At 38.3% G+C, this 12,456-nt stretch overlaps 1 protein-coding gene across 1 annotated transcript in view; it reads left to right on the top strand.

Moving 5' to 3' along the window:
- The window catches only part of LOC136859346 (peripheral plasma membrane protein CASK), an 842,635-nt gene that overhangs the window by 778,681 nt on the left and 51,498 nt on the right, over window positions 1-12,456 (top strand). The window contains exon 7 of the mRNA XM_067138692.2: window positions 5,450-5,572. Coding sequence (XP_066994793.2) covers window positions 5,450-5,572 — 123 coding nt within the window. The remainder of the gene's footprint in view (window positions 1-5,449; window positions 5,573-12,456) is intronic.

The raw sequence follows: 12,456 nt of genomic DNA, 5'->3' as shown, positions 1-12,456 counted from the left end.
AAGCGTGGGGGGAACCACGTGTCTCTGTGAACAGGTGGCGCGAAAGAGCACAATTCATTTAATGTTACGTCACTTGTTAATCTTTGACTTCGACAAGATTTACTCGGTGGTAACAGCTTAGTAACTTAAAAAGTAAATTAAAGCAAATCTTCGTTTTATGTCAAAAATTATGTTTATAGCATTACAAGATGTTGTAGAGCTCATTGTTAGTAATCACTACTTGAAACAGATCACTTTTGCTGCACCTAGCGAGTTGGCTGCGCGTCCTAGCGTCTCCGAAAATCATCTATGTGTTACTACGACTTTAAACCGCTTGTATATTCATTCGACATTAAGCTGCTTGCAAAATAGAAAAATATCAGTGGCATATGCTGGGATCAAGACGTGGGCTACTACTAGACTTAGGTTACCCCTTTTCGATAGTTGGTTTAGTGAACGTGAAGCCTGCAGCATTTTGAGCTGCAGCCAATAGCCAACGGTGAAGTCTGTTGTGTTGTGAAGGCAGCTTCACGAGTTACTGCTCTGGCCACTGCTACTGTCAATACTCAACACCTGATCAGTGGAGATGGAAGCCTAAGGTTTAGCAAATTAGAGACCAGTTTTGTGGCTAAATGGACAGAATGCTTGCATTTGGTCCGATGACCCCGGTTCAATTTTCAGAATCAAACCCCTCACACTATTAATTCCCCTGGCTTGGGGACTGGGTGTTTATGTCGTCTTCGCCATTCATTTTATCCTAAGCCTAAACAGATGCCATACACAATTATTATTATTATTATTATTATTATTATTATTATTATTATTATTATTATTATTATTATTATTACGTTAAATAAACATGTTGAATTTTACAGCGGTCGTACCCATCGTTCACTGGTTAATTAGCTTCCTCGGGAGATCAGTAAACGCCACATATTTTGGCAACATTGACTGTCATTTTCATTGTGTAGCCATTTGAGAGTTCAATATGCTTCAGGACTATTATTTCTCACCTTATTCTGTTTATAAGATCTTAGCGTTTTCCGCCGATCAAATTTTATGTCTGAAAGTGTACCAACAGATTTGAAACCCAAATCTAACGAGTAAGACGTAGAAAACTGGTCTCATACAAGAATGTCAGTTGCTGCATTCCCGTATGTTGTTGCTCGAACCATGTAGTGAGTCAATAGTCCGGTTCCGTAAGCGAGCGATGCAGGTAGTCTTGAACCAGGCTTTATCCGTCCTCTCGTTTTTGGTATGGGAATTTTACCTCCTGTAAAGTGGTTCATCAAGTGTTATTCATGTGGTGTTTATTTTGAGTGGAATTAACATTTTTGGCTGCACTCGATGATAAACGACAGCGTTTCCACAGTCTACAGCGGCCAGTGATCGACGACTTCCTAGTGTACTGCAACCGGTAGTTTGACAGGTAACAATAATTTTACTTGTTTCTTTTTTGTTACCTGTGACTCTTCCTTCTGTATTCACTGTGATGAATTATATAATTGTGTAATTATTACAATATTGCCGTATTTTCCGCCATCCATTTCGCCTCATGTTATCAGATCTGAAGGATATCGGTTTTGTGAGTAATGCGATAATAATAATTAATCATTTCGTGTGGCTATTTCTAGCCGGGTGCAGCCCTCCGATGAGGGTGGGCGGCACCTACCATGTGTAGGTAACTGCTTGTTAATGTGGTGGGGGATAGTGTTATGTGTCGTGTGTGAGTTACAGGGATGTTGGGGACAGCACAAACACCCAGCCCCCGGGCCACTGGAATTACTCAAGGTTAAAATCCCCGACCCGGCCGGGAATCGAACCCGGGACCCTCTGAACCGAAGGCCAGTACGCTGACCATTCAGCCAACGAGTCGGACAGTAATTCGATGATTGTTTGCTAGTCATCTACTAAATGGATACGATTGAAACAGCATACACCCTCATATTTGAGGATGAAAATTCAACAACCAGTGCTGAGTGGTCCAGACGGTAAATGCACTGGCCTTATGAGCCCAAGTTGGCTGGTTCATTTCAGGTGATATTTGAAGATACTCAAATACGTCAGCTTGGTATTGGCACATTAAAGAACTCCTGCGGGACAACATTTCGGCCCCTCGGCGTCTCGGAAAACAATAAAACGTAGTTAGCAGGACGAAAAGCTTATCTCGCCGAGTAATGCTGGCACCCCCCCTCCCAGAATGGTACCAAAGCCGTTATTATTATTATTATTATTATTATTATTATTATTATTATTATTATTATTATTATTATTATTATTATTATTATTATTATTCAGTTCGTTTTTGAAGGAAGTGTAGGTGGTAAGAACGGTAGGGGTAGACCAAGTTATGAACATGACAAGCAGATTAGAGCAGATGTAGGATGCAATAGTTACGTAGAAATGAAAAGGTTAGCACAGAATAGGGTGGAATGGAGAACTGCATCAAACCAGTCTATGGACTGATGACTCAAACAACATTATTATTATTATTATTATTATTATTATTATTATTATTATTATTATTATTATTATTATTATTATTATTATTATTAAGCATGCTGAGTTCTGCAGTATCACACAGAGGCCCTAACCTTCCTGGAGTAGGCACGACCTCAAGTTCTCTGTTGAACCATACAGCATTGCAGACCATGTTAAAAAAACAACATTAAAGTTAATAAACAGACTTAATTAGTAGTTTCAACATTTTTCGATGTTCTTTTTTCTATTAAAAAAATGTAAAAATACTGTAACCTCCCGTATGTGCGCGCATGAACAGTACCGGTATGTATGAGCGTGAGAGAGAACTTTTTATTATTGAAATGTGTGAGAATCGACTTACAAAGACTAGGTTAACTAAGACTTCAGCTACCGAGCGAGTTCGTTACGCGATTCTAGCGCGCGGCTGTTAGCTTGCATTCGAGTGATAGTGGGTTCGAACTCCGGTATAAATCAATCTGCATTTAGGGCAGTCGCGCAGGGAGCATATTCCTTATCTGTTCTTTCACTAGCCTTTTCTTAAATTATTTAATTTTCTTAAATCATATAAGAAAAGGGTAGGATAACAACAGATAGGGAATCTGACACCTGGGCGACTGCCCTAAATGCAGATCAGTATTGATTGATGGATTGATTTATGATTGCAAAGAAATTGGAAATTTATTGAACATCTCCTTTGGTAAGCTATTCCAGTATCGTCGTCATAAGACCTATATGTGATGAATATCGTTGCTTGCGTAGTAGAATTACTAGTGGGGGCAGAGTCCGGCCTCGCGGTGTAGGGGGCAACGCGTCCGCCTGTCACCCGGCGGCCCCGGGTTCGATTCCCGGCCGGGTCAGGGGTTTTTAATTATTTTTTTGCAATTGGCTTAACGTCGCACCGACACAGATAGGTCTTTTGGCGACGATGGGATAGGAAATGCCTAGGAGCGGGAAGAAAGCCGCCGTGGGCTTAATTAAGGCACTTGCCTGGTGTAAAATGGGAAAGCACGGAAAACCATCTTCAGGGCTGCCGACAGTGGGGCTCGAACTCACTATCTCCCGGATGCAAGCTCACAGCTGCGCGCCTCTAACCGCATAGCCAACTCGCCCGGTGTTTTTAATTGTAATGATTAATATCCTTGGCTTGGGGACTGGGTGTCTGTGACGTCATTAATCTTCCTTTCCTCACACACAACATTCCACACTACCACCATTCCAATTACACGCAGGTTCATACAATATGGTACCAGTAGGGGCAAAAGATCCACATGGGTCGGCGCCCCGAACAAATAGCATTCAAAAAATTGATGGCAGAAGTAAGGACATCAAATGCAAGCTAGCACAAACAAGGAAGGCCTCTCTTAAGAAAATAAATTTGCTCACTTCGAACATTGATATAGGAATTAGACGTTTTTGAAGACCTTCCTCTGGAGTGTGAATTGAACCAGTGTGAATCTGGTAATGGAAACTAGCTCAGAAAGAAAGAGATTAGAAGCTTTTGAAATGTGGTGTTACGGAAGAGTGTTGAAGGTTAGATGGGTAGATCAAATCAGGAATAAAGAGATACTGAATCGAACTGTTGAGAGGAGAACAATTTGGCGATATTTGACTAGAAGTAGGGATAGAATGATAGGACACATCAAGACTTCCAGGACTTGTTCAGTTAGGTTTTGAGAGAAGTGTGAGTGATAAAACGGCAGGGGTAGACCAAGGTATGAATATGACAAAGAGATTAGAATGGATCTAGGATGTAGTAGTTACGCAGAGATAAAAAGGTCAGCACAGGATATGGTTGCATGGAGAGCTGCATCAATTCAGTCATGAACTGTTGACCCATATATCATCATCATCATCATCATCATCATCATCATCATCATCATCATCATCATCAAGAACAACAACAACAACAACAACAACAACAACAACAACAACAACAACTAGTAAATGTGATTGGGAAAAGAAAACATAACTGGTCTTAAACTGTATTTTAAGATATATTTGCAACAAGTTTAATTGCACTGTTATGAAATTTAATACTTGTAAACTTATGTTAATTTATTAATTCTTTTATATTACACAACACGGTAAGCCTGCCAAAGATCTTGTGACGTTCCATGATATCAGCACTTCTAATGACTTTGATTACAGCCTTCTGACCCACTCTATACTGAAATTGAATGAAAACCTACAACCTGTTTTCCAGTCAGTGATTGGGTCAGGGATGGAACGATTGAAGACCACATCTTGCGGCGAGGATAAGAATCGTGCCGGCTGCCGAAGCCTGTCACACTCGTCTGGGCCAATTATTAATGAGTTGGGAGATGAAATGAAATGATAGTGGAGAGTGTTGCTGGAATGAAAGATGACAGGGAAAACCCGAATACCCGGAGAAAGCCTCTGCTTTGTCCAGCACAAATCTCATATTGAGTGACCGAGATTTGAACCATGGAACCCAGCGGTGAGAGGTCGACGTGCTGCCACATGATCCACGGAGGCACTCCACTCTATACTATGTTAGTTTCTTTCATCCTTAAATGTTTTTTTAGGCAAAGTGAAGCGTATGTCTCTTCTTTGTAACACTGTTAACCTGCATCCATACACACCGGACTGACAAGTCTGGTAATGGTATCTTGTCCCTCCCAAAGGGTATTGTCTTTCTTGTAATAATCCAATCAATTTTTACTGGCACGTGGGCTTTCCAGTCAGTCAACATGTGATAAATAAATTGGGCAAGTGTTCAATTTCAAAAGAATGGAAAATCTCATGCTAAATAGAAATACATCAAATTTATCACAATACTTGTTTAACCTTTATGGCGAAATTGTTCAACACACACCTCAACCATGCCTATTTTCCTTTTGCTATACCATTATCATAATTATAAATATAATAGTGAATATATAAATAATTACCAGTGTATTATCATTATGTACAATTCACTGTCAAGTACATTGTTTTCTTTTTAACAAAGATAAATTTTATGTTTCAGCTTGATTCACCGCAGTGGGAGTTCATCAGTGAAACAGCCAAAGATCTGGTCCAGAAGATGCTGACGGTGGACCAGACTCAAAGAATAACAATCCAAGAAATCCTTAACCATAGATGGCTTAGAGTACGTAGCGGCTCCTGCCTTGAAACTACGCTCACTGTAATTATTCCAGTATAGGCATGGACTAGAAACTGTTGTATATTAACAAATTTAACAGTCTGAGTGTGTGGAGTGATGACGCTGTTGCATGATCGTGTGCATATAACAAGAAAACACTGGCACTTCTTAGGTGCGAGAGGATGGGACACAGTATTTTGGTTAGGCAGTGTTATTATACATACCAGAGGAGAAGTTGGATCATGATCTGAGGGTTAAAATAGGATCTTCATTTCGTGTGAGCTTGGTTCTATTCCTGAAACTGCCGAATTTAAGACTGAGCAGAGAGAGCATTTAGGCTAAGGAAAAACAATTTAGAAAAGAAATTGGTTAAAATTCTTCTCTGTCGGTCATTCCAAAAGTGGTCACCCTGGTTTTACCCTTCTGCTCTACCTAAATCTCTGGATCATGCCCTCTACTCTACCCTAGTCTGAATCATTGATAAATAAAAAAATAAATAAACAAACAAATAAATACTGAACTGAACTACGGGAAAGCAGGTGTTCTAAAATAATTCCTTTTCGGGGAACGTGTATCTGTTTAAAGATTTCAAATACATCTAGCAGCAAAAAGCATAATTCTTCTGGAGTATTTTTTAAGACTGAGTGGTTAATTAATTTTGTCAGGTGGCCATTGATTGCACAATTGTGGGCCTTTAACATGTCAACAATTCTGGCATGGAGTAAATGGAATACATTTTATGCTAACTCAGCCGGAATCAAACTAGTCCACTGGGGGAGCATTAAATGTTACTATTTCTCTCTAATAATAATAATAATAATAATAATAATAATAATAATAATAATAATAATAATAATAATAATAATAATAATAATCGCATGACCCCAGGTACTGTTGAACAGTCCTTCTCTGTTAGATGATCTATTCTGAATTTAATTCTCTTCGTGCAGATTTTGTATGACACAGAGTGGAAATTAGACCTTCTCCTGCCCTTAAAAAATCTGACTGCATATATCGGGTTGATACATGTAATCTTGGAATCCAGAAGCCAACTCTTTACCGCTGATCCATGGAGGGAATTATACTTACAAAATAGTAGACAACACATCTACATAGCAGCATAGGTTATCAGAATTAACAAAATGCATGTGGGTGTTGACCTCGATGTCATGAACTCCTTATGTGAAGCATCAAAGTTGAATGGTTCTGTTATGAATCACGACCACAGACTACCCTGGTGTAGAATTTTTCTTGATTTTCCAGTCTTTCCCCAGTTTCATATTTGCTGTTCATACCAGTACAGGTACTGCAATAACCCCTTCTAGAGACACCATGACTTTGAAGTCAGCGGGAAGGACTTCGTGCGCTCGTGCCCCCAGGTTATTCTTATTCTAACTCCATTTTCATTACTATTACTCCTCGACAGTTCTTCACCCACTCCAGGGGATCCGAACTCGACAGCGTGAAGAGGCAACCACAAGGCACCTGACTGAGACTGGTATTGGTCCCACTTAATTACACCGAGGTCTTGATTTCCATCTTCCCTATCTGATTTTACTTGGTAAACTCTTGTTCTTTTCCAACTCCAATTGAGTTCATTTTACTAGGCCTAGGGACGCTTTCATTTTCACAACTTTCATAATCTTTTCTTTTAGTTTTCTAATTGCCTATAATATCATTCTTTGAGTCTGAATAATATTATAACAATCCCATTCTCCTCACTAAGGCAAATACCAGGAGAGTTCCTTTTATAGGCCATGGCCTGAGAGAGCGTCACCCTCTAGGAGGCACACTGTACCCCATCAAGGTATGAAATGAAACCTAAAAAGAAGTAAAAAAAGATATTTTAAAAATTAAGAACTTTATTATGTTAACGAATTAAATGTATTGAAGTGTTTCATGAACTTCTTCTTCAAACCTAATACATGCTCCTAATACCCACCACTTTAGAGGACTTCAGTTCTATTTGAAATAAATTTGATTGACTGTGACAGGTTACCTGACAGAGGAGCATGATTAGTTCAGTGGCAAAATTAATAACTGGTTCAATAGGAGGCAGTTCAGGTTTAGGAAAGGTTATTCCAATGAAGTTCAACTTGTAGGATTCCAGCAAGATATAGCAGATATATTGGATTCAAGAGGTCGAGAATTAGAGTAGCCGAGGCTTTATCTGACCCTGTAATAATTAAGAGGGAAATTCCTCAAGGCAGTACTTTTGGACCTTTATGTTTTCTTATATATATAAATGATACGAGTATAGAAGTGGAATCAGAGGTAAGACTGCTTTTTGCAGATGATGTTATTCTGTGTAGAATAATAAATAAGTTACAAGATTGTGAGCAACTGTAAAATGACCTCGATAATGTTGTGAGATGGACAGCAGGCAATGGTATGATGATAAACGGGTTAAAAGTCAGGTTGTGAGTTTCACAAATAGGAAAAATCCTCTCTGTTTTAATTACTGTGTTGATGGGGTGGAAGTTCCTTTTGAGGATCATTGTAAGTATCTAGGTGTTAATATAAGGAAATATCTTAATTGGGATAATCACATAAATGGGATTGTAAATAAAGGGTACAGATCTCTGCACATGCTTATGAAGGTGTTTAGGATGTAAAGGAGAGGCATATAAGTCTCTGGTAAGACCCCAACTAGAGTATGGTTCCAGTATATGGGACCCTCACCAGGATTACTTGATTCATGAACTGCAAAAATCCAAAGAAAAGCAGCTCGATTTTTTCTGGGTAATTTTTAACAAGAGAGTAGCATTACAAAAATGCTGCAGAGTTTGGGTATGGAAGACTTGGGAGAAAGAAGACGAGCTGCTTGACTAAGTGGTATATCTCACTAAGTATACAAAAGGAGTATTTCATTACCCCACCTATTCAATATAATTAATTCCACGGTTATGTGGTTAAATGAACATAGAAATTACTAGATTAAAGGGACGTGTTTCGCCCTTCTTTTATTGGGCATCATCAGCCTTATTTAATCTTAAAACAAGCTTTGGTTTGAGGACATTATCACTTATAAAAATTGAACTATTGATTTCTTAAAAGTAATGACACTGTAGAATAGTTATTATACAAAATAAAAATATTGAGACATAACATACACAACACATGCTGAAATTACTTTAAACAATTTAAAATGTTCGTCTAAAAAGAAAAGAATTTTGTGTCATATTAATTCTAAAAATAACACATGTCTGACACTGAAATGTATACTCTTCGTAAAAAGTTTGAACATACGCATCGCTTGGGGATCGGATAATCGAACCCAAGACTTCAGTAGACAAGAATGGTATGACAAATCGCAAAAGCTGAGGCTGAATTCTGTTTTTATGAAAAACCCACAAGCTAAAAATACTTGGCTAGAAAGAAGGCGAATGGGTTAAAGTTATCTTATCATGTTGAGTAAACAAAAATCATCAGTTTTTGAGTTTCACAAATAGGAAATGCAAGAAGAGATTGATATGTTGGTTAAAGTTGCTGCTGAGATGAATTTATCAGAGTATTTGAGGGGTTTGTATGACAGTCTTATGAAAATGTGGTCCCTCTTGAAGTTGTAGACATCCAAGCAAAAGAATGTGCTTACTCTGTAATGAAACTATAAACAAGCTTGACGGTGTATGATTAGATTGCGTGTGAATCCCTAAGAGTTATATGCTATGTAAAAGGGGTACTTACTCATTCACCATAAACTGTGTCCGTATTAATGTATCAGCAGCGTTAAGAGGAAGTACGTTGCATTTCAGAAACTTGCTCAAACTGGAGAGTTGATAATTATCATTGCTATCTATGGCCTGCAATACATCTACAATTTCACACTAACAATTTTATGAGGTCCTTATTTGTTTCCACCTCCGTATCTTCTCGTTACCACTCTCTAGTTTATCAGTGAAAAAGGCAGATATGTGAACCCTGCCTGCCATACCTTTGCCAACATTACAACATCACATTAAACAAATGGAAAGTTCATGGCTTACCCTTTGGAGCCAGAAGTGGCATAACTACCTTAGATCACCTGCAAAATACTGATGGAATTAGGTCTACCTGTTGCCATCCTCAGCAGCCTAATGTTACATGTTACACAGATTCTAAGTATTCTTCATCACCATACGTACTTTTAGCTCTCACTCAACTTTGGACAGTAGCCAGGATCAACCAATAGGGGAGTTTGTAGTTACAAATTAATGATAAAACCTAATGAAGGTGCTTGTGCATGTGTGGTGCATGCATGAATGTCATTATAAAGATACTGATACAAGTGAATTATGTTGATATTCAGATTGCAGTACAGTACACTTCAAAATCTTACATCAAAATACAGAACAAGAACAGTATGATCAAGGTCAACAATTTTACAGCGAACACTATGCTGATTACAATCTAAAATCTAAAATTTGAGGCTTCTTAGAAAATATATTCAAGAGATCTGTTGGTTTGACAGTTATGTCTCTGTGAATGTTCAAAAGAGCCAACCCAATGAGTCAACTTTCACTTGTTTATTGTCAGCTTCTGTTGATTTTGTTTTATATAAATTCCCTGCCTTTGGCTTTCAAGATTATCTTATTTGAAACATCAAAAATTTTGCATTGTATTAACATTATGTAACACATAATTTGGTGTTCTGGACCATTGTGGTCATCTGCAATACCAGGCAGATGAAAATTTATTTCCCTTGAACCAAAATATTAGCAATTATTTTTTTATAATCAATTGAGAATTCTACCTGCCAACTTCCTCTTTCATTCCTTTGTTCCAGACTATATTCTCCTGTTACTTTCCCTTCTCCTCCATCTCCAGTACACTATACTATCTTCCTGCATGTCCTTAAGAAATATACTTGTAGTTTTCTTATTGATTTCAATTATGCAGCCATATAAACCCAACTAAGCCTGCTGCCCTTGCAACTTCTGAAACATTTGCTGTATCTCCTTAAAAACAAATTTATACCCATCAAGTGCGGCCCATTTGATGTGGTTGCACCCATTGCTTGGCTATTTGCTTCACTGAGGTATGCAAACCTCCACTCTGTGGCTATACTTTATGGTAAATATGCATACCGGTAATACAGTACCGGTAGTAGTTCTTATTAAACATTACAAAGAACAGATGAATTACACGTGTACCAAGCTCGATAGCTGCAGTTGCTTAAGTGCGGCCAGTATCCAGTATTCGGGAGATAGTAGGTTCGAACCCCACCGTCGGCAGCCCTGAAAATGGTTTTCCGAGGTTTCCCATTTTCACACCAGGCTGTACCTTACTTAAGGCCATGGCCGCTTCCTTCCCACTCCTAGCCCTTCCCTGTCCCATCATCACCGTAAGACCTATCTGTGTTGGTGCGACGTAAAATAACTAGCAAAAAAAGAATTACACGTAGATGAAATAAAAGTCAAGAAAGGAGCATTTTTATTGATTGAAAAAACAAGTAACTGTAATAAAATGTGATATTTCTGGGTTTATGCTCTTTCCCTACGTCAACTTAGTTTAACATTCTTAGTATGGTACTGGTGCCACTGGAACAAATAATAATTGATTATATTTCTTATGTATGGTATTTTAAAAATGCATACTAGGTTATGTCTAGAATTCCAGAACACATGTGTCACTGGTTTGTCTGTTCAAATCCTAGTTAAACCGGGCGAGTTGGCCGTGCGCGTAGAGGCGCGCGGCTGTGAGCTTGCATCCGGGAGATAGTAGGTTCGAATCCCACTATCGGCAGCCCTGAAGATGGTTTTCCGTGGTTTCCCATTTTCACACCAGGCAAATGCTGGGGCTGTACCTTAATTAAGGCCACGGCCGCTTCCTTCCAACTCCTAGGCCTTTCCTATCCCATCGTCGCCATAAGACCTATCTGAGTCGGTGCGACGTAAAGCCCCTAGCAAAAAAAAAAAAAAAAAAAATCCTAGTTAATGCATGTAGTATTTTTCAACTGAAGAATTATGTAGAAATGGAGGTCCAATGGCCATGAAGACAGCATCATTGCTTACTTAAAATGATCTTGTTTGCTATTTTTTTTAAAGCATTTTAATATGAAACTGATGTTTAAAAAGAAATAACAGACATTACTTGCTATGATAAGGGTATTTCTGTGTGTTTTACTGCTCAGCTATTGAATACTGTGCCCTTAAATTGCAGTGCTTTGCTTGAGTGCAAAAACCTTTTGAAACTTGTTCTGCAAATCTGATCTGTCAGAATCCCTAGTAACACTCTAACTTGCAAAAGTATGTTTTAATCCATGCCTTTTAATTTTTCATCTTCCATTTCTTTTATACTAATTTGCTAACATTTACTTCAGATGGAAGTGTGTGGCTTTAGTGTGACTTATACTAATAAATGAACTTAACTAATATACTATAAGAAGGTGACTGTATGACACACACCAACATTTTCTCTTCAAACATAATTGTGTGTTAACATTAAAAACAGATACTGTGGGTTAAAATGACCCGTAGTACATGTAGATTTTAAGTGGGATAAAAGAGAGAAAGGAAATATTTTCTTTTTCATTTTTCCCTATAATTACTCATGTTTCCATTCTTAAGACTCAAGGAAAAAAAGTTCATCACTGTGCAGTCTGAATTCCATGAAATGAAAAGAAGTTTGTTTATTTTCTTCCTGCATATGGCAAAGACAAAATCGTTAGGGTAACAAAATTCCTATTTTAGGTAAGGCATTCATACTTTGTAATGTACAGTACTTTCTGTTCAACTCCATGGCTAAATGCTTAGCAAGCTAGCCATTGATCCAAGGGGTCCTGGGTTTGATTCCCGGCCAGGTCAGGGATTTTAACTTCCATTAGTTAACACTAGAATGCCCGATGGAGTCATTTTGACTCCTAGAGAGACATGCATACAAATAATAAACCTTTCTCATGTTACTTTGAC

Source organism: Anabrus simplex, chromosome 1 (assembly GCF_040414725.1).
Source record: "Anabrus simplex isolate iqAnaSimp1 chromosome 1, ASM4041472v1, whole genome shotgun sequence".
Classification (NCBI taxonomy): domain Eukaryota; kingdom Metazoa; phylum Arthropoda; class Insecta; order Orthoptera; family Tettigoniidae; genus Anabrus; species Anabrus simplex.
Note: the sequence above shows the minus strand (reverse complement) of the source record. Positions and strands in the feature narration are given on the sequence as shown.